Raw genomic sequence first — 27,196 nt, 5'->3', positions numbered from 1 at the left:
CCTGCCCCATGGAACAGGGATAATAAAAACCCAGGGACAGATATTGGGGTTCAAGCTGAAGATCAGAAAAGCAAAGCAACCAAGCTAGCAGAGAGTTCATACCTCATACCAGACCAAGGTGGGGGAGGAGAGGGTGATCCTGTCCTCAGCGTGACTGCAGACTACAATGCTCTCCACCAAACCTCAGACTACCCTGAGCTCCTGCCTTATATTCCTCCATAGTGCTGGGATTAAAAGTGTGGCATCCCAAGTGATGGTGTCAAAGGTGTGAGTTTGGTTTCTCTTTTAGACTGAGTCACTCAAGGGTGGCCTTGAACTCAAAGAGATTCATCTGCCTCTGTCTCCAGTGTGCTGGGATTAAAGGTGTGGACTTCACTGCCTGTCCTCTATGATTAACTATCTGCTTACGTGTGCAGCTAACTAGTGGCTTTGTGTGTGTGTGTGTGTGTGTGTGTGTGTGTGTATGTGTGTGTGTGCGATTCACTAGTGGCTTAGCTCTTAGTAAGATTTGTGGCTAACTAGTGGTTTAGTTCTGCACTCTGATCTTTAGACCCGCTTTATTTGTTAGATTACAAACAAAATATCACTACAGCCACAGCCATAAATGAAGAGAGCCTTCGTGACAGCAGAAACTTCTTAGAAGGGGAAAACAGTATGATCCCGAGTAACTCAGCATGCTATGGGTTATCAAAGTACCAGAATTTAGTCAAATGAGGAGTCCACTCTTAGAGGGAGAAGCCCTCCCATCTTCTGAAGCTCGCTCTCTTTAATAACACTTCCTAAAACACAATTCTTTTGATGGTATACAAACTAACTTGCATTGAAGATCCATGGGACCACCCACTTATTATCTTAATGCCAGATATGTTTCGTGAGTACCTGTGCTTGGTACAAGGTGCTAGGATCTTGCTGAATTTTCAGAAAGCTTTCTATGTTGTGTTTTAATTCTTGCAAATTGCTTGCCAATTTAAAGTGAGCCGCATCTAAACAGTAAGTAATTGCTTATGATAATGAGTGCAAACTAATTTGCTAGAATATGTTAATATTCACAAAGCACTTTTGTATCGCCTGCTGTTCCAAAAATACTGCTCTCTTGTTTAAGTGTAGCTTTTAGTGTTATTGTTACACATCTCACTAAAATCATCCTTCAGTAGCAGTTATGCAAAAGTCATATACAGTGGTAGCCTCTATATTCTAAAGAAGGGACAGAGAGTCATGACGTCTTTGATGAATGATATGGAATATTTGAGTCAGAGAACTGAAGTCTTAATAATTAATTCTAATTAGTGATTGATGGCAGTAAGCTAACTACACTGGGTTAGAAATGGCCTCTCTTTCCCATAAGAACTATAAAACTTAATCTAAATCACTTCACTGACAGATGGCATCCAAACTTAATTTAAATACAATAACCAACTTTAAATGAACTCAGTGTTTTCAAATGCCCTTAAAACCAAGTGCTTAAGTATGAAGCCTATGTCACCCCCAGAGTGCCCTCTGCCCCTTGGTCTGCAGGATATCCTCAGCTGTGTTCATGGGTGCTTCTTAAAGACTCGAGATTTTTCTGGGCCACCAGTGGTGGCACATGCCTTTGATCCCAGCAGAGGCAGGTGAATCTCTGTGAGTTCGAGACCAGCCTGGACCACAGAGAGAGTCCAGGACAGCCAGGGCTATTACACAGAGAAATACCGTCTCAAATAACAACAACAACAACGACAGCAAAAAGATTCGGGTTTTTAAAGACCCTTGTTTCAAACTGAGGGTCTTCTGAGATCAGAGACAAAGGTGGGAATGGAGGTAGCTTGTAGTTTAGTCTAGAAAAATAGAATATTGAGGACAAAATATAAAAGAAGACCTGTTTGATTTTTGACTTGCTTCAAGTCTGATTTAGCACTAGAATGTTTTAGTAAATTCCAACTCCAAAGATCCCTGTGTTTTCATATTGGATGGTGAAATGCAAAGATCTCCACAGAGAAACCATTAAACAGCAACAACAAAAAACCTATCACTTTCAAAACTCAATTCCTTTGGTGAATTTCACTGACTAAAGAATCTTTTTTTCAGTTTCAAACACTTCCATATTTGAATTTTACATTTTATAATACTCGAAAGTGCTTGTCATAGTAAGTGGCCCAGTGTCTCTATTCTTTGCTTGGAATTATCCTATGAAAGTAGATGATACTTCACACAGAGGGTTGAGTTTTATGCCTCTTGTAATCTTTATTTGCTGTTTCAGAGCGTGAGCTGGAAATAAACCAATCAAGTTACAGATATTTTCTTTCTCTTTTATTAATGTGCCTGCTACGGTTATTTTTTACCTCAGTGTAAATTAATGCTTTAAAAATGAAGACTTGTTTACTTTCACATAAAGCTGGAAGGAAATCTTCTGTGATAAATAGACAAAATATAACCAAGGTCCTCTTAAATGCACTCTCTTTCTTGGGACATTAATATCAATTTTTTTTGGTGTTTTAGCTAGCTGATTCTCAGTTAATAGAAATTTGCATTTTGTGGAATTTTTAATGGGATAGCATGCTGGCATTTTTAGTACTGTCCTTGAATAGTCCTGACTCCCAACTCTCAGGCTTTATTCTGTGTTTATCGAGGGATTTAGTGCAGGAGACAGAGATAAGGAAGCATTCTTAGAAAGCATGGATTTCTTCCTTTTGAAAATGTGGCTTCCCATTTAGTTGAGTGAATCTACTATGATATCTGAGAGTGGTTTGTGTGTCTTTTCTGGTCTTCGTGAAAATCTAATCCCAAAGTTTCCAGAACCCTGCTAAGTCATGCTGTCTCCAAACGAATTTGGTGTTCCTTTCAGAGACCAGCAAATTTTTTAAGATGGTTTTTATGTGGAATATTTAAAGTTTCCCTCAGAAAGAGTCTTTACTTTACATAGTAGGCCATGGGTTAATCGTTGAAGATCTTTGAAAGGACTAATAATTAGAAAAAAAAGTTGACAAATCTAATAATGGCTTATGTTAAATTTATATTAAATACAAACATGGAAGGGGCCAAGTCAATAAAAATGTATGTTTATTAGTGAATTTAAAATTGAAAATGGTGCAATGTAAACTATGTCTCCAAGAACAGAAGTAGAAAAGAAAATTCAATGTGTCATCATCATCTGATTGGCTGTTGATAGAGCTTTCATCATGATGACACGGGTGCTTTGTACACAGTAAGTGCTGAAGCACTTTTTATTGAGTGTGCTTTTTGTGTTGTTTTTTTTTCACTTTTGAAGTTTTCTGCCATGTTGTCTCTGTGTCCTCCGTCTTGATAAGCACGTCTGGGCTACTATCTCTGCATTACGTCAAAAGGCCTCTCTCAGGGCTGGGGAGATGTCTCTGTGGTTAAAAGCACTGGCTGCCCATGCGGAGAACTTGGTCACAATTCCCAGCACTTACTTGTATGGCAGCTCCCAACCATCTGAGTAAATGAGTAAATGGATGAGTGGATATCTAGTTTGTTGATTGAAATGATCTTAGATTTGGCTTCTTTGCTTAGGCAATTTCTGTTTCACCATGATTTTCAGAACATTCACAATTAAAAGTTAGAAATGAGTAAATGGAAGGGTATCACTTTGTGCAAAAAAAATCACTTCTGGTGACTTCCTTTTTAAGAATTTGCTAGAAGCTTACACTGTTTAGTTGATGTTCTTAAAAATAGTACTTTTCTTCAATAACCTGATGCTGTGATTTCCTCTCTCCCTATTCATGTTGCTTACAGCTCTAATGCAAATTGATTACTGAAATCCCTGCCAGAGACATTTTAATGAAGTTCACTAACTGCTTGAGGGAGCCTAGTTTCAAAAAGGAAGATGTAAACATTTGATGTTCCCAGGGTTACTGGTTTTACGATCACTTTGCTTGATTTTATTTTTATCTCTAGATCACTTTATGGGATTTCCCTGACCTGATTGGCAAAAACGTCTACCACTTTCTTGTTGTTATTCTCAATCACATAGTTAAGACCTAGACACTTAGAAAGGTTCCTCGACTCTGAATTTGGTGTTGGAAGAAGTTTGTCTCACTCGCCAATTCAAGCTGCAGAACACAAGTTCCAGAAGAAAATAGCTTTTTTAAAAAGTGCTTTTGAAAGAAAATATGGTTCCCATAGGCTTGGTAGCACAGGTCAGTAATTCTAGCTACTCAGGAGGCTAAGACAACACGATCACAGGCTCAAGGCCAGAGTAGTCTACAGAGTGAGTTCAAGACAGCCTGAGCAAGTTAGTGCGACTCTGTCTCAAAATATAATGTGTAAACAAAATGGTGAGTGTAGCATAGTGTGAAAGCCTGTACATAGGGTGTTCAAACCCTTGGGCCTAACACTCTGTATGTTTGAAACATAGACAGATATTGCAAAACTGTTCTGCATGATATATTACTGCATAGACTTTCTAAACTAGCATTTACGGGCTTGAATGTTCAGCAACGTACCCATCTTCAATTTGAAGATATATATTTATACGTGTATATTATGAAATGTATACACACAAATAATTGGTATTCACTGTGTTCTAGTTTTGAGGAAGCCCTTAACTGGGACTTGACTATCATCTCTTTTCCAAGGCATGTTTAGTATCCCCAAAACAGGTGTTTTCATTTTTTAAAATCAATTCCCCCTTATAACACAAAGGAACAAATGACTTGTTCAGATGGCTTGAGTTATTGATAGGGTAGTCTTGGCTTCATAGAGACAAGTGAACACCAATTATGCATTCCTCTATTTGAGATGTCTAAATTGTACAACGGGTCTAGTTAACCCAGTCTTACTGTTCTCCTTGAAACTTTAGAGGTCTATGGCTAATAGCATAGACGATGCAGCTCTTTGTGGTTTCCCTGAGTACATGTCAAGGTTATAAATAAGAGTAATCCACAGGTCTATTTATACCCTAAAATATTATTTTAGGTATCACAGAGGAACACGCTTACATCATGGAAGTAAATGTTCATTAACATCAAATTGTAAAATGTACTTATGCTACATTTGCGAACAGGTGCTTATTTCAAAGCCATAGTGTTTCCACGACAGTCAGTTCAAACAAGCAGGATATTTATTAGAAAATCATTTCTAATGGACAAACGTGTTAAGTCAGTAGCAAAGCAAATTTCTTTATGACTTTATTGAAATGTGTAATTCCTATTTGAATTATCTGAGAGAAATGACTCCTGACTTCATAGACCTCATGATAGCTTTCTGCCCTTTCATTTGCTTGATCGTTTTGTTTGATGGAACCTTCTTACTGTGTAAACACGCATCATTTGTATTTTGAGATGGTGTCTTGTGTAGGGTCGTGCTGAAGCTTGTGGAGGTTGGCTCACTGGATTCCTCGTCCTTTCTTCAGGATGGAGTTTCTGACTGGCGTTTGGGACTGGGTACTCACTCTGTGGTCCCACTGGAGGGAATTCAGTGCGTGAGTGGAGGTTCCCCTTTAGCGTTCATAGCTATCATTGAATTTAATGACATATAACAAGTAATTTTCTTGAAGTTCATAAATTTTTCTCCATTTATAACTTAAGGTTCTGATAAAGCATGCAACTATCCATTTAGGACAGCCTTATATCTCTGTCCAACCGAAAAAGGACACTGAGCTATTCCAGTATGACCTCCATCACTAGGGAATTATTTACTTTGCTTAGGTGTCTAGGGCCAGTAGCTAACAATTTCACTTACCTTACTCTTCTTCTTTTTCTTATTAAAGGCTCAATTGCCCTTTTTTCCCCCTCTAGTCTGTTTTTATACATGCGGTGAATTTGTCCATTATGCCAAGTATACCTTAGAAATGTTAAATATTTTCTAATCTTGCTTAAGTTTTTTATTCTTAAAAAATTAGACATTGAAAACCCAATAGTGCTTTGGTTTCAGGTTGCAATTCCTGTGGGCATGAATGCTTTTACAATTATTTAGGAAGAGAATGATCTGTAATTATATGTGAATATTAATAATTGTTAATATTGTTGATGTCACAATTTAGTGACTAAAGTTATCCTTAGACTCTTTTGTAATATACGGTGGTTTTTTTTTATTAATTTTTGTGTCTAGGTCCTTTACTCTAGTGAATAGGTTCCATATGTTAAAAATACTCAACAACTTTAAACCAAGCAATGGCATATTAACATGCCTATAGGAAGAATAAAATCTGTCATTTATTACTGTTTTAATTTTCATCTTACGTCCCTGGAACTTTCTCTGGACAAAGCCGTATATCGCTGTTACATTTAATGGAAACATAATGACCCGAATATTTCAAGTTGGTTACAGGTTTATAGGCCTTCAAACAAGAACCTTTTATTCATGTACTTATGAGTTAGAAGCTAATCTTTTCAGAAGTTAATTATATTATTGTATATGTAGCAAGGATCTGAACCAACCAATAACTGAACAGTTTGGTGCATGCTGTTTGGATTTCTTTTTCAGAGAGCTTCAGTACATTTTTGGGAATATATGATTCTTACTGAAATAAAGTGAGTCTGTGGTGGTGGTGCTTCAGGAGGGGAAAGCTGATAACAGAGAGTAGGGAGGAAGAGAGTGTCCTTCATGTAAACAATAGTGTTCAATGAGAGATGAAAATGTTTCTTATTATAACATCACAGACAGCACAACAATAAATTGGAACTCATGTGCTATATTTGCAGACACTTATTTCATTGCAAAGTGTGTTGGCATTTCTTGAATATGGATCTAAATATGCTACTTTGTTAATGAATTTAGGGTGAATAATAGAGATTGCTGAAAGGCTTTATTTAAGTGGAGAGATTGCTAAAATCCACTTTAAGTTTGAGTCATCCATACATTTGGTGAAGTGATGGATGCCAAGGTCAATTTGCAACAAATCCATCTGCCTTTACTCACTGATGTATTAGTACTTGTCACCTAGAAACTTGATAAGTAATCAAGGTGGCACATTCCTCCATACTCTGCTATATTGATACAAAGCTTGGAACTGTGATTATAATATGGTCCTGGAACTGTGATTATGATATAGTCCTATCTCTCATAGTAAAATAACATATGTTATAAGAATAAACATTTTGAAATAAAGCTAGTTTCTAGTGCATGTGTTATAGATGTAATTTGTTTGATGATCAAATGAACATTTGTCTTGTGCTATAAATGACCATGCTAGATGCTTTATGGTGGTGAGCTAACATTCTGTGTCTCACAAAAGCTCCCATGTGATGTAATTTAATGTGACTTCTAGTGTTCACTATTAGCAAAAGTAAATAACAGTAATAGGGTAGATTTACAGGAAACAGTGCTAATCCAAGGATTAAAGTACAGAGCGATTAATAAAAAATCATGATATAGGAAATCCCTTTATTAAAAGGTAATTGGTTTGAAAATAAATCCAATTTTTCTCAAGATGTTTGTATTAAAATTATTCAGCACTATTCCAATGCTTTTTTTAATATTTCTTGAGGTTTGGGTGCATGCTTGCAGGCATTAACACACACACACAGACACACACACACACACACACACACACATCCTCTGAGCACTCAGCATATGCTAAAATGTAGGTTGCCCATGGGCTCCTGTGCGACCCCTCTTTGTATCCCTACAGAAATTTCATGAGACAGTGTTGCTGCTCTCACCTCTCTCTTCGAATAGGAAGTCCTAAATATAGAGTAAGTCCTGATGGCAGTAAATGATAGAATTGGAATTTGAACTAGATCCACCCCAGGCCAGAGTTTACATTCATCATTTCCAAGTTCCTCTGGTGTAGCAAGCATGTCACCTTTGTAATTTGCAAAGATATGTATGCTTAATGAAGGAGATTTTGAAATTTCAGCCCAGTGATCCACTCCATTTGATCACGAGGACAATTTTCTCACTGAGTGGAAGGAGGGATTTAAGAATATAAAAGATTTCTTTCAAGTTGGATGCAAGATGGAATTTTAGAAAAGAAGCCAGCATGTATATGCTGGTAAGCAGAGGAGTGGCCTTTAGCCTAATTATTCCCTTTGTTACAAAATTGTACTGTTGAGTTCACACTCAGTATAGTGTATGTGGCGTGTATGCAGGGTAGTTCTGCATGCAACGAAACTGCCCCTTGGGTTAACTTGCAGAAGAAAAGAATAGAGAAATCATCACCAGGCTCGTTTATTTTAGTGAAACCGAAACCATCATGAAGTCAGCATGTACCGGAACCATCAGCTGGTGGAATGCTGATGCCCAGATCTCACTGTGTATTGAGAAAGAGTAAATTGCATGATTAATTCAAACTGGGAGCAATTGTATCTGTTTTATATTTATATCACTGGAAGCATAAACTATGAGCACCTTCAGGCTAATAATGAGGCACTTAGAAACATTTGCCTTTAGAAAGCTTTGAGAAGTAACCGCACTAATATTAGTCTATATGTTCACATGTTGTTGGACAGACGGAAAGCATGTGGTTATAGGGTGACAATGTCACTATGAATAGGAGACATTATCGTATGATGTTTGGTTTTGGTATGGTGGACAGACACATCCTGGTAATTTTTCCCTGGATATCTTAGAAACAGTAGCATGCACAGGCAGCAGTGTCCTAACACCTTTAATCCCAGCACTCGGGAGGCAGAGGCAGGTGGGTCACTGTGAGTTAGAAACCAGCCTGGTCTACAGAATACGTTCCAGGGCAGTCATGGCTACACAGAGAAACCTTGTCTTGAAAAAGCAAAGGACACACACACACACACACACACACACACACACACACACACACACACAAGAAAAACCTAAAAAAGAAAAAAATCAGTATTGTAATAAAAACCACACATTCTGGGTCAGGAGTCTAGAAATCACGTTATAACTAGCCTTGGTACTTAACCAAATGAGTGACTTTAGCAAACAAGTTGATTCTTATAACTGAACTTCTCAGATATAACATAGGAGACTCCATTCTATAAGGGAGGAATGAAGAAGTAGTCATAAAAATGATTTTTAAAAGTTCATATTCAGTCAGGTATGAAAGCTCAGACCTTGATCCCAACACTTGGGAGGCAGAGGCAGGAGAAGCATATCCTGAATAAAATTCTATCTCAAAAAATAATGATATCAATTATAAATACATAAATAAGTAGGTGAATAAGTAAACATGAAAAATTCACCAGGAAGTATCAGTCAATGTTATTTGCAACTTGGCTTCATTTGGATAATTCCCAAAGAGAACATCATAATTCCAAGGTAGGTTTTTTGGTTTTCATTGTCAAAGATTATCTCTAGTTTGGAACAGTCTTTATTTTGTGTGAGATAGTATATCACATGCATTCAAGAACAAAGTGAACTAAAAGGAGAAAATTGAAAATTGATAATTGTCTGCACTACTTACAATTCATAATGGCTATAGCCCCTTCCTCATATGTTCCATTTTTATTGACATCCCTTACTTAAACAGCTAAACAAACAAAAACAAAACAAAACACCTTAATAATCTTCAAAAGTACCAAATAGCAAGCAGAAAATGAACAAACAAACAAAACAAAAGACCTTACCAACAGTGCTTTCTTAGTAATATTAGGGTGAACGGACTTCTGAGGATGAAGGCCAATATAGGTGTGTCAGTTACTTTCTCATTTCTATGACAAAACACCCACAAAAGCAGCCTAAGGAAGGAAGGGTTTACTCTGGCTGACAGTATGGTCTCATAGCCCATTATGGCAGGACACAAAAGTCCAGAGCAGCTGATGACACTGTGTCTATGCTGGGTTAGGAAGCTGAGAGCAGACAGGAGGTGGAAGCAGGTGTGAAACCTCAGAGCCACAGCTAAAAATGCACATCTAACAAAACTCTACAGTCTAAAGGTTCTACAACCTTCCAAAGTGGTGCTGCTGCCTGGGGACTAAATATTCAAACACATGAGCTAAGGGCAAATGCTTCACATTCTAACCCAAATCTCTCTCCCCATCCCCTGCCCTCCTCCTCTTTGTTCTCCTCCTTCCTCTCTCACTGGAGATTGAACGTACCGCTTTGCATTTGCTGGGTGGAAACTCTACCCCTGAAACTCCTCAGTCCTTTTCTTGTAAGTCTGGGTCTTACTGAGTTGGCCAGGCCATGGGTGAATTGAGTCCATGGTTTAGGCAGGCTTTGAACTTAGGTTTTTTTTTTTTCTGTTCAGTGTCCTTAGTATCTGGAAAGACAGACAGATATCTTCAGACCCACCTCTATTCATATTTTTCTCTCCCTCCCCTCTCCTCCCCTTCCCTCTCCTTCCCTCCCCTCTCCTCCTCTCCCCCCCCTCTCTGTCCTTTGGATTATTCCTTTTATTTTTGTGTGGATGTTTTTCCTGCATGTATGCAAGTGTACCACATATATGTCTGGTGCCTGCAGAAGTCAGAAGAAGGCATTGGATTCCTGGGTGTTTATGAGCCACCATGTGGGTTCCAGGATTAGAACCTGGGTCCTTCAGGAAAGCAACAAGCGCTCATAACCATAGAGAGTCCTTTCCATCCCTTTTCTTCTCTCTTACACATTTTCCTTCTGAAATCTCTTCAAAATTTTCTTCCTCAAGGGATTCCTTATGTTTAATGAGAGAGATACTAGCAGCACAGTGAAATGGGACTCACATGCCTTGAAACTCTCTATGTAAGCTCGATAATGTCTGACATCTTCATCCTATAGCAGAATCTTAGCCCCCATGACTGAGAGGATAACATTATTCTACAGGCTATGAGACCAGTATTCACCTGGAGAGAGTGAAGGGAATGAGAGAATCTCTAGGTTGCTGTGTCATTTCATTGTCCATAGATGCTACATGTTCAGATCTGACTTCCGTGGGGGAGATGTGTTGTGTGTATTTGTTGACATGACTTCCAGGGTTCATCATTGTAAATTCATGAGTCATCCTGTGACATATGTGAGGAGACCCTTTCCCTGTAAGTGTTTGATTTGTAGGCTATTTGTTGCAGGTTGTTCCTCTGAGCTGTATGACCCTGTCATATTCCAATGCAGCCCTTGTTTCAAAACAAGTTGATCTATGTTTCTGATGCCTTCTTAAGCCTCCAGTCAATGGTTCCTTCTGAACTATTTCTCAAAAAAAAATGGCAGGAAGAAATGGAAGCACATTACATTGCATGCTTGTCCAATTCAATGGAGAAAGCTGAAGTCTACCATTTGCTCTGAAACACCTGCTGGTGGATTTAATGAAAGTATTAAAAACTGAGCGGCTGCTCCGTTTCTGTTAAAAACAACTCTGTCCTATGTCTTGAGCAAGTTTCAATGAAACTTGTCATTTGCTTTGCCTTAGTTTGTGGATAAAGTCAACATTTTATCACTGTATCAATACATGACATGGGAAACATAGATTTGGTGTATGGGTACTAATGATATTTGTATTTTATTTTTACAGCTGGGACAACGTATATCTTTAGCAAAGGCGGTGGACAGATCACGTATAAGTGGCCTCCCAATGACCGACCCAGTACACGAGCAGACAGGCTGGCCATAGGGTTTAGCACTGTTCAGAAGGAAGCAGTATTGGTACGAGTGGACAGTTCCTCAGGCCTGGGTGACTATCTTGAACTGCACATAGTAAGTACTTCTCAAATAAGGTTTATGCATATATGTGTGTGCATGTGTATATATATGTGTATATATATATCTTTTTATGTTTTTCCCAAAATACATTGTTACAGTAAATAATAATACATGTATGACTAATGTACATGTAAGCTAATAAACCTTAGTGTTATTATTTACATGTACTTCATAATAGGAAAAAAAGTTATTTTTGAATCTGAAGTCATGTCAATTTTGTGCTTGCAAAGACATTTGGGATTGAATTTCTTGCTCTAGGAAGATTTTCCATGTTAATGAAGTAAGTTATTGCTCAGTAGCACTGTACCATCTGGCTGGAAGCAGGGGGTTGTAGTATTGGTGGCATCCAAGGATCTGGATTCTGTATCCTTACCTCTTTCCTTGCCAGAGTAAAAACTGTCTAAAGTTACATGGTGTGGGAAGAATGAGGAAGGAAACTTAAGGATGTGAAAATTTAAGTTGAGGATGTGAACGGCACACACAATTGTTTCTGGGGGCATTTTGAACCAGCTTCACTGGCTGTCGGGAAAGTTCTGAGAGTCATTCCTGTTTTGTCTGAGCTCTGCTGAACTTGACACACGAAGGTAAATAATAGCTTATGAAGGAGACACTTTCTCTTTAGTTTCCATAGCATACCTTCTAGTTTCAGACCTTCGTTTGCAATCCAACTTCTAAGGAGTTATCAAGTAAGATTGTAATTCACCATTTCCTTGGTTCTCTCACTTACTTGAGAAGAAAAGAAAAATGCACTTGCTTTAACTGCTAAGGGATATTACTATTTTTCTGTCTTGCAAAATCATGAACAAGAAAATGTGAGTGGGGGTGTGGGAGGTTTGGGTGGTGGGATGGGGTGGGGTGGGGAAGAGAGGGTATACATCAGCAGGGCTTGTGTGACACGTGCAAGTTCCAGGGATCCATCCCCAGCAGCATTAGAAAACAAACCAGGAAACAAAAACCTAAGGGATTCTTGCTTTACCTAGAGTCTTCGTCTTCTTGAAATTTCTGATGTGTTTTATGTTTACCTGGTCTGTGTTCTGCTAGGTCTTCAAGGATCTTTGGTCAGGTCAACAGTTTTCTTCTTGATCCAAACTGACCTTAGGAATCAGTCCTAAAATGATTAGGAAAACCATCGATCACCACACCACTTTATCACAAATTGACAAGATTTTAAATCTGAAAGACTTTATTAATTTTTTCTTAATCTTATTTTTACATTAGATTTGCAGCATTTCCAGTAGGCCAGCTAAAGTTTCACATTGACCACAAGAGCTGAATTCCTTGCTAATCTTGGGGGGCGGGGAGGATAAACAGAAAATAACACTTTGGTATAACCATTATTGAACCCTTGTAAATTTCCATTCGAAATGCACTTGTCATAAAATGGCAACCTTCTGGAAAGCAATTTCAGCTGCCTTTCAGCAAATACCTAACAATCAAAATTGAAAGCATTTGGATTTTTATAGCACCATGAATAAATGATCAGTTGAGATTAACTTCGAAGGGCAGTATGGCATCTTGCTGTTTAGGGTAATCTCAATTTTCAAAATATATTTTCTCAGTTCTGATTTAAGAGCGTTGCTATTATAGAAATGTATATATATATATATATATATTAAAAATAAAGAAAACAAGACCTTTGTCCTTCTAAGAGAAATTACTTATTGATCCATAGCCAATTACACTTTTAGCCTGAGAAAGGTTCTGCAATGATTTCCCTGAAGTGGTAAGGGGCTATTATTGAATTACTCAAACTACTGCTGTTTGTTTTATGGACAAAAGGATTGGTTTACAGTGTTGAGCATTTCTTTCCAATGCTGACCAACTATAAGCTTAAGCTCTTTTGAAAGTTAACAGTCAATATTTTCCATGTCTGTCCCAGCATGTGTCCTCCTGGCCATGGATTTCTTTTCTTTCCTTCCTCCCAGCTCTCCCCTGTAGCCCTTGCTTGGCCATTCATTCTAGAATCAATGCTTATCTCTCTATATAATATTTTTCTTCGATTAGAAACCTTGCCTCCCCGAGCTGGTCATTAATTGGAAAGTAGATATTACTGTCTTCAGATTCCTACTCTTAATCCTAAAATTCACTTATGAAAACCCAGTTCAACTATTTTGGCCAAATTAAAGCAAGCTTTTGTTAAAATATTAAATACTGATCAAGATGGAATTTGGTTAGGACCATCCCCTGGAACTATCCTTCTGAAGGGCCTTGAGACACGGGTTGGCAGGTTGGCGAGGTTTCTATGGACAAAACCCACAGGTCACCCTACTTTTCCATGAGGCTTTGTTTTTATTTTCTAAGCACTACAACTCCCAGAATCCCAGGAAGTCAACTGGTCCTTGGTGTTATTTTTCAAGAACTACAACTCCCAGAATCCTAGGAAACTACCTGGTCTTTGGGCAGTGGGGCTTTCAGGTTAACTTAGGGCCTAACACCACCATTGTTGAAGTCAGCCCTGCCCACTGCTTTCTAAAGCCAGGTCTAAGTCCTAGTTCAATCCAACAAAGAGAAACCCCTCTCCCTCCCCTCTGTACATCATGCCCAGCCATTAGAACTCAAATGGTATTTATTTGGACATGGTTCTCATGCAATTAAAATTATCTCAAAGATGGGTTTTAGTTTGGTGTACTTGCTTTGCCTTCTTTAATACTGAACTGTACCTCTACTTCTTTTACATAACTGGATTCATGAAAGAATAGAAATAGAAAACATAAGAGCAAACTGGAAATCAGGAAAGTAGAAAAGCAAGGAAAGGGGAAAATCAGAACGGGAAGAATAAATTCGAGCTGAGACATCAGAGACTTCATTTTTTTCTTGGTGTGTGAAGAATGGGCACTGATGGGACTTTTGAGACAGATTGTCATTCCATTGATCCTCTTACCTCTGCCTCCTGATAACTGGGATTATAGCCAGCATGCTTGGCAACTATGCATAATATTAATTATTAAGTTTGAGAATATCCAAGAGCTGTTTTACATGAATATTAGTACAATTGTCAAGTTCATCTTGGTTTTCCAAAATAAATATTGTTTTTGAATGGGGGATAAGAAAGTTAAAACTAAAGCAAGGTGTAAAATTTTCGACTACTACTATTGTTTGGTTTTGTTTATGAAAACAACAATTTCAGTAGAGATGTATAACAGGTGACATATCTTATCTCCATAAAAGTCAGAAAGTGAGCTTCCCAAGTCAGCAGTGTATAAAGTATGTATGGGTCTCATCTAAAAATTGTGTTCTGACTTTAATTGATAGAGGGAGGAAATAAACAGGAAGGTTGATTGCAACATTAAAAGATCCTCCTTTCTTGCTAAAAATGTATAATGCTGTTTCAATTAGCTAGCTGTAAAAGTCTGATTGGCATATAATTTCAATGAAAATTTGAATATTTGGCGTGACTTATCTTCCCATTTTTCAGGTGATCAAATTTGATTTCATTGGAAAATGTAATCACATTTGAATTTTGATTAACTATGAACTTAAAAAAATACAACAACTTGGGAAAAGTTCACTTGGAATCAGGTGTCCTAATTTTGATAGATTGATTTTTGTTATCTTACTATAAATGCCATCAATGTAGAGGTCAAAGCCAGGTAGATTATCGATTATAAGGCTTTGGGAGATGGGGAATGGTGAAGATTTGGAGTGAAGGAACATTAAGTTTTCTGAAGGAATGAATAAGTTAATTAAATACTGAAAATACTGAGTCATAGATTAAGAGTAAAATTAAACCTTTAACTTTTCAGTAGTCAAAAAGCCCTTTGTAGATGCAATTTAGTTTCCATATAACTGGGGTGATATCATCTAGCTTTCTATTGACAAATAGAAGACATATAGTAACTTACAATAATTATTTTATAGTAGACTGTATTTTTTTTTTGGTTTTTCAAGACAGGGTTTCTCTGTGGTTTTGGAGACTGTCCTGGAACACACTCTGTAGACCAGGCTGGCCTTGAACTCACAGAGATCTGCCTGCCTCTGCCTCCAGAGTGCTGGGATTAAAGGCGTGCACCACCACCACCTGGCAGTAGATTGTAATTTAACTGTTACTAATCTATAAATATTTGATGCAGAATCCTTGGTTGTTTTAATAATGTATGTGGTGAAAATTTTTGTTGGATGAATCACTTATCTTTCCATCAATTTTACCCCATTTATTATAAAATTGCTCTCTAGTTATTTCATATTTTTCTGACTTTAAGATAAACTTTATGATGTTATGGAATGTGATTTATAATAATGATGATGATTAATAAAAAATAACTTATGGAAACATAGCTTGTTATCAGTTTGAAACCTGTTCCATAGTTTTTATTGGGCATCTAACATGTCCCAGGTCTACATTAAGCTTTGTGGATATGAATAAGTTGACATTACGTAGATACTACATGTATAAGCATTGGACAAATCATAGTTTTTAAGACAAAAAATATAAAGTGACTTGCAAATTGTTTCATCATAAATGTTCAAATTAGTAATGTTGAAGCTCTTGGTTTATTAAAAATATTTTCTTAGGGGCAATGAGCACAAAGATTGAGCTAAGATTGATTTTTCTCAGTGTTAGCATACAATTTTTATCAGATGCAGTATGCAATGTTGCGAATATTGCCACTTTCAGAAAAAAATCTCTTGTAGGTATCACTTTGTGGGTCTTAATTGGGGATCACTTTTAACACCTCCCTGTTTATGGAAGAAAGCCAGTGTAAATGAGGGCTCATCTGTTTGTGTGTGTTAAAATACCTTATTCCAACTGGGGAAGGTAAAAGAGAGCAGGATTGAGCAGTGATCTTTGAAATGCTTTCATCTTAGGAGCATGAAAGAGCATTGCAAATTCGGTTAGTGAATTGTTGTACACTTTTGCCTTAAGTATTTCTTCTTTGTACTTTGCTGGGGTGGAAGCTGCATTTTGAAGTCAAGTTCTTAATTGATTTTGATTTACAAATATACCTTTGATTAGCATTTTCAATATGCACTCAAAACATTGTATTTATAGTAAATGTTAAATGTCTCAAAATAACTTGTCAATATTGATTCATGCCTGGCCTTTTTCATCTTTCTCTGTCTGTATCCATGTTACATGACTACAAGATCTCACTGTTCTACCACTCAATCCAAAAACATCTTTTGAAAGTCAATAATTATATATGGGTGAATACTAATATAAACAAGATAAAACATAATTATTCCCACACAAGCTCTTTCTGAATTGAAATTATGCTCTATCTGAAATGTTCTTTTTAACCAACAGATGCACTTATTTGTAAGAGTTGCATGTTGCCACATAATATTGAAACTCAACCCTTTAAGTCAAAACCAGGAGATATTTCACATGGTTTTGTTTTCCTGCTTCTTGTAGGAATTAATTAGAACACATGTAGCCAATTTGACTAGAATTTTAAAAGAGTCAAATAATGGCTTTTCACCATGTGTTGACATTTTCTTGCCATCCAAGCTGCTGAGGTATGAAGGACACGATCATCTCTGGGAAAGAAATGCGATTCCCACATTTCTATTGGCTATGGGGATAGCTAGTGCCAGGCTGTGCTGGGGAAGAGCCAAGTTTATGGATGCAAAACCCTCCCGTTTCTTTTCTCCTTGGGAGTATCAACCTAGATTTTAAAAGTAAACCATGGAAAAACTCTCCAAAGACATTTGTTTGTTTGTTTGTTAATGTCCCAGTCTTATCATTATAAGCACAATCACACAAGTCCCTGTCAAATGTGAGCACATTGACAAATGTTAGGGAAAAGAGAACCTTTTTCCCTCCTTTTTATTCTTCGTTTTTGGCTTGTCATTTTTTGTGTTTGGGGTTTGTTTGTATTGCTTGGTGTGTGTGTGTGTGTGTGTGTGTGTGTGTGTGTGTGTGTGTGTGTGTGTGTGTAGCAGGCACGTGGGGATGAGAGAGTAACTTGCACCTCTCTTGTTAGTTGTTTCCTTTATATCCTTTGGATCCAGGAGATGGAAATGGGGTCATTGAGCTTAGCAGTAAACAGCTTTGGTTGCTATTTTAGCAACCTTTCTATTGCTGTGAAGAAGCAGCATGGACTCCACAACTTACAGAAAGAAAGATTTTATTGGGAGCTTGCCTACTGTTTCAGAGGGTGTGTCCATGACGATCCTACTGGAAGTAGTATGGGCCATTGAAACCTCAATGCCCGCTCTTAAGAGCACAGCTTCTACAACAAGGACACACCAACCAATCCTTCCCAAATAGTTTCACGAACTGGGGAACAAAGATCAAATATTGAAGCCTATGGGGGATCACTCTTGTTCAAACCACCTCACCCCCTTAGCTGTCTTGAAACCTGTAACCCCCTTATTCTAACTTCCTTGCTTTGTTGACTTTCTTTGCCCCTTTTTCTTTTTGGTTGGGAGTTGATACAAGTTTGGGTCCTTCTGATTCTCACAACTTGTTTGCTTGCTTTCCAGAAACTAATGCAGTCTCTTGTTTTTCTAGGCAACTGAGTAATTAGCTTTCTTGTGCAGTCCTCTGAAATGAGCCTCTAGCATCTTCTCTCTCCTGAAACTCTGTTGCCGAATTCATGGAGTGAGAGCCCTGATGGTGACTTCTACCTGTAATTCCTCAGTTCATGTTTATCACTTAGATGTTCACCCTCTGCCTCGGCTTCTCAGTTGTTCTATCTCCATTCTTAATACTCCTCAGTCGTTTGTATTGGTTAGTTGGTTAAATAATTTTTTGATATCATTCATCTCTAGATTGCCTCTTTGATCATGTCAGTCCTGTATTCAAAAGAAAGGAACATCAATACGCTGATGACTTCCATGTATTTACATGGGAGGCAAGTCCTCCCCTTTAAGTGAAACCCACTGGGCTTTCTGATCACCGTTTCCCACTTTGGATCTGTCTGCCAGATCTCCCTTCTCGTTTCTCTAGTCTAATGAAATGTACTAATGCACTTCAAAGAAAAAGTTTTTCCTGTACTATGTTTCTAATGTCCTCCAAATCATCTCTTCCCATTATGGCTTAATAGCTGACTCTCAGTCACCAAGGTCTCTGTCCCTGTGCTCAGGGTTTCTACAGTTGCCCGTGCAACATTCTCACTTCCTGGTCTTGTATGAAAAATGTTATGAATGCAGTTGGAAAGGTGGGATAAGATGTTCAAGATATTACTTATTTGAGAGAATCTGGTCTGCAGACTGCCCCTTTCTGTGACAAATTCCCTTCCTGATCCATCGCTTTTTAGGGAGTCTCAAGCTGTTGCACAGAATGCCTTCCAATGCCCTCAGATTAGGCAGTGGTAAGTTACTTAACTGTTTTTCTTGTGCCAAGCTTTCAACACAACAAGACTCCCTTGTTAGATTCTCTCTGTAATTAAATCATTTTCAGAACTCTACCCCCAAGAAACATTTCTTTAGGCTAATTTAAGTCAGCATAATGGGTCACCTAAGATGTAATTTATGTTGTAGCTGATTGGTTATTTTGTGTAAAACAGTTTGGTTACTATGCAGCTGCCATGAGAGGTAGTAGTTAAGAATGTGTGTGCTATGCAGGTATTGGTATGTTTATTCTTGCAATATTCTGTCTGTGTTTTCCAGAAAGCAATGATGAGTCACTGTTAAAATATATGCAATGGTTATTAAGGGTGCAAACTCTGCAAAAGTCTAAACATCATATAGATTGAAGGAAAACAAATGAAGTCACTGCTTGGGGCTTAATAACTATTTTGAGGAATGCATAGTGAATCAGGTCATTTGCACACTGATGGGAAAATGCCTTCTGTTGCACGGAATGCATGGAAAGTCATAAACCAAATGCATAGTAGTCATACTTTCTAAAAATGCAAACAGTATAGCAAGCAAAGACTAGAGAACAAGAGGATGGTGATGCTATGCATTAGAATCTTATTGATATCGAAACTGACCTTGCCAAATGTTAACGTTTATTTCAGTCCGTAGACCAGGCTGGCCTTGCACTCACAGAAATCTGCCTGTCTCTGCCTCCAGAGACCTGGGATTAAAGGTGTGCACCACTGCCACCTGACTCAAACGGTTTATTTCAACAGAGGAAGCAACCGAGGTGAATATATTAGGGAGTGAGTACTTCTTTAATAGCAGGCATTGATAATTCAGGCTGTACACTGGCAACAGGGGACTAGGTACAATTTTCACGAGCCTGAGAAAATGGCTTAGATGAAAATATGCATGTTAGGGTCATGATATGTCAATTGTAACATCTTAGAAACTTTCTGCGAGAGGAAATATGTCAGAACTGGGGATCCTTTGTCAAAAACACCCAAGAGGATTTTGCCCTCCTGAAAACCAGCTGAAGAAGCTGTGCAGCATTTCTGCCAGTATAGTCTAGTGCTGATGAGGGATGCTCTATTGCCTTAGGAGAACATATTGCAACCAGACATATGGAGACACCTTAAAGGTGGACTCCTCCTATCAAGAAAAACACATTTCTGCCTGGGACCTATTCCTTTAAGCTTCCCTGTCCAGTGGAAAAAATAGAAAATACAAAATTGATTGACAAAATATTCTTTAGTGAAGAAAATAAAATTTAGCCAATTACTAATGGTTAACTTTTGAAAGCAGGTGTACATAATGTTGAGAATTCTCTGAGTTTTAGCTATCATATGCCAACTGCTCACTCCTAAACATGGCCATTGTCCTGACTTTTCTCCTGCCTCCACCCATCCCTTGTTGGTGCTTCTAACTGCTTACTCATTTCCGCATGGATGCCTCAGAGACAGCTCAGAGTTAGCACACTAGAGACCAGTCGCACCATCTTCCAACCAAGTGTCCAGAGTTATATCACTGATAGAATCTTTGCTGTATTGGCCATATGCTTGCACTTTTAACCTGTCGGGTTCTTACCAACTCCCCAAGTATCTCTCAGCTAGTACTCTCCATTTGAAATACAGTGGAAGCCGCATGTGTAAATTCACATTTTCTAGTGGTTGCATTATAGAAGCAAAGGTAAAGATAAAACTGATTTCAATAATTAAATTGACTATGGTATCTCTTAACTCATACATAAGTTACTATCATCTTAAATCTTGTCAAACATAGATTATTACTTGTACCTCTCGGTTCAGAATCTAAGATTTTTTTAAATCACAAACTCCTTGGTTTTATAAAATTTACAGTCATAGGTCTACTGACTTGTTTATTCTAAGCATACTTAAAATTCTACATATTAACTACATAGCAATTTAAATTTTATATATAAGTAAATTTAAGTTAGATACATTTTGAAGCTAGGTTCTCAGTCCCATTAGCTATGGGCTGATAATTATAGGGTTAGAAAAATGTGGGATGCTCTCTCAGCCTGGACTCTTGCAGGAGGGCCTAGACCCTGCCCAAGATGACATGACAGACTCTGGAGATCCACCATGGAGGGCCTCACCCTCCCTGGGGATTGGAGTGGAGATTGGGTGGGGGACTGAGGGGGTCTGGTGGGGAGGAATCGGGAGGAGGGGAGGAAGAGGGAGCTGTGATTGACATGGGAAACAAGCTTGTTTCTAACTTAAATAAATAAAAAAAGCAAGGAAAAAAAAAGAAGTTACTTGCTCTCTATGTCCTGTATACTGCTGAAGTTTAATGGCCTCTTTAGAACTGTTGCAACAGTCTTTTCCATAATCTCTCTTCCTACATAGTACACCAGCATGTTTAAAGCTATCTTTCAAAATTTATTCATTTACTTACTTATGTATGTATTTTCATTTTTAAGATGATTTCTCTTTGTAGCCCTGGCTGTCCTGGGACTTGATCTGTAGACCAGGCTGGCCTCAAACTCACAGAGATCCACCTGCCTCTGCCTCCTGAGTGCTGGGATTAATGGTGTGTGGTACTAGTGCCCAGCTTATTTTTTTTTAAGTTAGCATACAAAGTAATGGAGTTCATCATGAACTTGGCCCTTTCTCCCATACTGACAAGAGTGTTTCATCTGAGCCTTGAATGTTCCATACCATTGGCTGCCATATTTGTTGTTAAAACATACCTGGTTAATATTATTTCCTCATTTTCAGCAGTGCAAGGCTCTGAGCTTATGATAGAAAAATCAGTGAAAATAGTGCTACTGGCGTAATCACTCTGAGAGTTTTCCAACCCCCCCTACTATTCTGTTCTCCCACTGCTGGGCTGCATTTCAACTGCACCTAGTAACAAGGCTGGTTAGAGAGGACATGGTCTTGTATGCAAATTGTTTGGCAATGATTATTTAAGGAGATAAACTGACTGTCCATTTATCAAAATTATACACTAAGACACCTGGTGATTTGTTTTGTAAGGTAAAGCCAAATAATTTCTGGAAAGAAAAATCAGCAAACAACACTTTTTATTCTTTTTGTAGTCCTCATAGTTTCTTCAGAAAATTTCTGAACCAGAAGAGTTTCAGAATTAGTTTAACGTTTAAATCTCTCTCTTTTTTTTTTTTTTTTTTGCTCCCCTCTCCCACTGTCAATACTGGTGATTGAACCAAGGGTCTGGTGTATGCTAGACACTTACCCTACCACTGGGTCTCACTAAGTTGGCCAGACAAGCCTTGAGCTTGGGATCCTCCTGCCTCAGCCTCCTTAGCGACTGGGATTACAGTTTGCACCACCAGGCACGGCATGCATTTTTGCATTAGTCATGATGAACAGAATGTTGCTGATTGGTAATAAGCTTTGTGAAGACATCCGTTTTGTGACAGAACTCAGTCTGAGCCTGGAACATAGTAAGTGACCAACCAATATTAGTGGAAGCAGTTTAGGGTTCCAGAAGGTCTACCAACCTGGTTCTATCAACTTTGCCTACATGCATATTTGGTACTGTAGAGTTCGCATGTATTGTCTCCCCAAAAGGGCTACATTTTAGAAGTATTTCTTAACCTGCTTATAAAGAGAACCATTGCCCTTTATTACAAATAATTGTATAGCCACACTACCTAGCAGGTCCAATGAATGTACAATCTGGACTTTTTTTATCTGTCTCACCCCTTTCGAACTCTCATGCAGTCCTTCTGCAATGCCTGCATGTGACCTTTGGCCACTTTTTAAGTGCTTATGTACTAAGCACCTCTCTGGATACTGATACACAGAATCAAATGAAGCGTGAATTCTGACACACAGTATCTTAGAATTAATGGATTCCATCCATTCTCCTGGCATAGCAGGCACACACAATGTTAATATGTGGGCTGGGTTTTTAATCACTCTGGTGTAGCGTCCCAACAACATGGTTTTCAACACCATTAAATGGTCTTTCTGTATGTGACATCATAAAATGATCAATGATTTCATAACTGCTCTAAGCCCATGTAATACACCCCTCCTTGAGAAAATAACCTACAGTGCTCATTTAGTTATTGAGAAATGAGTCTTCCAATACAAAGCTACAAAGTCAGGGTCAAATTCACCTGGTCTGACTCTCATGTCCCTGAATGAAACTGACTCCCCTGAAGCAGATGCCTTTGTAATCGGGATGAAAATCGCAGAGATCAACCATCCTACATGAGGCCAACCACAACAACTCTGTCTTTGGTCTGTTCAAGGCACTTGAATGAAGTTAATCATCCCAGCTTTTTTTAATTATTAATTTATTGTTTGCATTCCAATCCCAGTTTCCCCTCCTTCCCCCCCCACCTCCCATCTGATCCTGCTCTAGGAAGTCTACTAAGTCTGTTCTAGCATCTCATTGAGGTAGGACCAAGGCGCCTCTCCATCCCCACACCCCTGTGTGTAGGCTGAGCAAGGTATCTCACCATATAGAATGAGCTCCACTAAGTCAGTTTGTGCATTAGTGTTAGATCTTGGACCCACTTCCAGTGGCCTCATATATTACCCCAGTCACACCATTGTCACCTATATTAAGGGAGTCTAGTTTGGGCTTGTTCTGGTTCTCCATTTGTCAGACCTAAATAAGTGATCTCTTACTAAGTCTGGTCAGAATCCACAACTAGCCAATGTTCCAATCTCCTGGAGTACAACTGAAGTGAGGGAGGAGTGATAATATGAACAAAGGAGTCAAGACCTTGATGGGGAAACCCACAGAAGAATCCCAGTTTTTTGCACCAGTACCACAGAATCTCCAGATTATGTCAGACCTCTGCAACTCAGGCATTGTGTCTAGTAAATGAAAAACAATAAGTCATCTAGCTTGCTGTCTCAAACATCCTGTGATTAACTATCTAAAATAGCATTTGGATTGATTTGTATGGGATATGTCTCATTTAAAAGGAATCGAAGAACACAATTACATATTTGTATCATTAGTGACAGTAAAATTGGACTTCTAAGGTGTCTTTACTCATGCCAACTCCTTTCTTTGAAAAATTCCTCTTCCATCTTTTCTATACCTGCCTTCCCAACGCATTTTCAATTTTAGATTATTTTTAAATATATTTTTATACATATATATTTGTAAAGCTTTACTTTGTTTCCTATAAGAAAACTAACCATATCCTTTTTGGTACTATTAGAGGTCCCTGTTTTAATTTTTACTATATACAATTTAATTCTATATAGCTTATTGTGCTATTTTTATATGCACTTCTAACATGAACATTTGATGTCAGTGAGAACATATATATCATATATTATATACAGGTATACACTTATATATGTCAGCATCTTGCTTAGTGTATAATACAGTTACTGACGAAAGAGGGAAGGCACTGTGAGTGAACAGAGACATAGGTGAACTTATTGGTTCCTTTCATGTGGCTCCTGGCTTCTCCTGATCTCCAGCTGGTAGTTTTCCACTATAGTACAAGTCTCACTCAGCCCTGCTTTCCTTTGAGCACAGTATGAGGTAGACTCCCAAAGGATAATGGTACAAGCAATTGATGCTCAGCTGGGACTCTCCACTTCCAACCTACTGAAGCATACACACAGCCAGCAAAGCCCTGAGATCTGGGGTCTGTTATGAATTATTCACTAACTGTGGCATTGTGGCCCTACCTGATGTTGGAGATCAAAGCCATGCTAGGCAAGTGTTCTACCTCTGAGCTACATCCCATCCTTGCCTTATTCTTTTTCTTCCTTGTTTGACGGGGTCTCTCTATGTTGCCGCAGCTGACCAGGAGCTCATGGTCCTTCTGCCATATAGAATTCAGCCATATGTCGCCATCCACTACCCCTGCTTTCTTCTCTACCTTTGTGAATATCTGACACTTGGTTAAATGATGTACGTGAAATTAATTCTCAGATCATTGTTTATTTTAGCTTTAAATTAATATACATATTAAGTGCTTGAAAATATTTATTGTAGATAAAATTAAAATCTGCTTCTGAAATCATGCTTGTCCAATTCATTTTCTTTTCAAGAATAATAACTAAGCAATGCTATTTAGCATGTACTGAGTGTTTATCAATTTAAACATTTTGCTAAAAGTTGTATTTCACTTAATATTGTCAGTAATCCACCAAAGAATTATTGTCTCAATCTTACAGACATGTGATTGCACTTTAAAAGAAATTGACCGATATCACAAAACTAATAATTGCCTAGACTTCAATCAATTCTCTACGACTTTGGAATTCATTTTTCTTTAGTGCAAGGGAAAATCTGAGACTCTCTCAGCCTCTTTCCCCAATGCTCCTATAACCTGAATACCAATTAAGAGAATGGTTTTGTTTGGTGTGCTTTGTCAAGAGATTTCTTCATTGTGGTGAGGATAGGGGAATTCCCAGTGTCTTAACATAACTGCACTGAAATACACAGAGCACTGACACAGCATGTGATATTTGGAAGCAAAATGCACCAACTGAGTAGAATTTCAGGTGTCTGTTAATTTTCCAGTGATGCCTACATATTGGGCTTAATTATATTGCTTTATGTGAAAATAAATATAAAAGTCACCAACGTGGCTCTGAACATTCTGGCTGTAGTCACAACGTTCAGCCTCTCGCCAGGCTGTAACACAGACTGATGCCTGGAAGGCTTGACATTTGAAAGAAATCATTTTAAACTTGGAGGCAGGATAGAACTGGTGTGTATTTAAACTTGCAAATGAGAAGGAAAAGGGAGAGTGGGACATGTTACGTCATGGCTCTAACTGGTTAGATATGTTTCTGACTGAGGTATTCAAAGAAAAAAAAATACATATCATCTTTCTCATTATTGTTAATTAGCAATGAAAGCAGGCATTGGGGTTCCATATCCCACAGGGCATCAGCAGAGAAATGGGGTTGAAATTTCAGTAGAAAAACGGAATGAGGTCAGACACCTACTGCATGGGTTTCAGAATTGAGTTGATTGGCTCTTTAACTGCAGGCATAGCAAAGATAGTTCACATTGTGGACAGAAACAAAAAGCACACATTCTACGCCTCTTCTCGGTGTCTAATTCAGATGACTGTAACTGTCTATTGCAAATAACGTTGTATGTGTGAAGTGGCTGGAGTTGTATTTGTTTGTGAGATTGCTACATAGATGTTGTTCGTTATTAAGTGAGATAATAATCAATGGTTGCATAATTCCTTAGGTTTAAGTGAATTTCCTTCATTTCCATAGACTACATTTCCATTATTTAACTGCTCCTTTTATTTACTGGCTTTTTTGTTGTTGTATTTTTCAAACCAGCTAGACATAAACTGGATTCAATAGAGTAGTGATGCATAGATCTGGGTCTGTAAGGCCAATAATATTTTACAACAGGCTGTTCAGAAAGAATTGAATTTTATTTGTTGCCTTATGGATGAGAGACTCTATTTGCTTTTCAGAACAACTCATATTTTAATAAATATTATTTCTAGATCATAAAAATACTCACTGGAAATTTAGATAACACAGCAGTGATGAGAATAAAAGTTAGAAGCTGCATGTAATGTACTATCTTTACTATGCTGTCTGAATTCTATTCTTACATTTTATGCATGCATTTCTTTTCTTCACATGTGGGTATATGCACAAATAGATGTGCACATACACAAATAGTTTTATATATGAACACATTTTCAACATTTGTCAGAAAGATACATACTTCCGATACACACTATTCTATCATATGATTATTTTTCTTGGCTATACTTGAAACACTATTACATTTTCGATTACACTTTGTATATTTTGGAGATCAGATGTGGGGTAGGCAAAGTTCTTTTCCCGTTCTCTAGAGAGCCGTTTTGTCTTGTTGACCATGTTCTACACACTCTATTTTCCTCATGATATCCTATTGGTTTTGTATGCAGAACTATTTATTGAGCCATTTTCTGATGTATGTATATATTGTTTTAGAATTTTAATATATCAAATAACTTTAATTTTTAATAATATCATTTAACATTTCTTTAGGATGAATAGATTCCTACAAATGGGATGAACACACCCAACTTTTATTACTTACTATTTTATATGAATTTGGGGAATCAAAATCAGGTCCTTCCTAGTGCCTGGAAGTGGGCCCTTCACCTCCTGAACCAGCTCCATTGTGTTTTATTTTTAATGCAATCTGACTTCATATTTCTTAAATACTGAGCTACATAGAATGACATAGTTTGTGGAATATATTTGATTTAAGATTGTCTCAGTTTTAATAGCCTTGTAGAAAAGATACCAACACCCTTTTCACTATGGCCACAAACTTCCACCTTCCAGGAAGTATTCCTAGAGCAGTCATGGTCTTAGATTAATCAGATAACAATTCCATCAATCTCGTGGTACTTTTCACTACTGGAAAGAGGAAACAGGCAAGAGGTTACTGTCCCAACAAGAACCAGTGCTGTTTTGGT

General features: G+C 37.9%; 1 protein-coding gene across 32 annotated transcripts in view; it reads left to right on the top strand.

Moving 5' to 3' along the window:
* Positions 1–27,196, top strand: part of Nrxn1 (neurexin 1) — a 1,058,108-nt gene that overhangs the window by 736,396 nt on the left and 294,516 nt on the right. For all 32 annotated transcript variants that reach the window (XM_040736989.1, XM_040736999.1, XM_040736994.1 and 29 more), the window contains one exon: positions 11,336–11,517. In XM_040736989.1, the coding sequence (XP_040592923.1) occupies positions 11,336–11,517 (182 nt within the window). The remainder of the gene's footprint in view (positions 1–11,335; positions 11,518–27,196) is intronic.

Source organism: Mesocricetus auratus, unplaced genomic scaffold, assembly GCF_017639785.1.
Source record: "Mesocricetus auratus isolate SY011 unplaced genomic scaffold, BCM_Maur_2.0 Super-Scaffold_100676, whole genome shotgun sequence".
Classification (NCBI taxonomy): Eukaryota; Metazoa; Chordata; class Mammalia; order Rodentia; family Cricetidae; genus Mesocricetus; species Mesocricetus auratus.
Note: the sequence above shows the minus strand (reverse complement) of the source record. Positions and strands in the feature narration are given on the sequence as shown.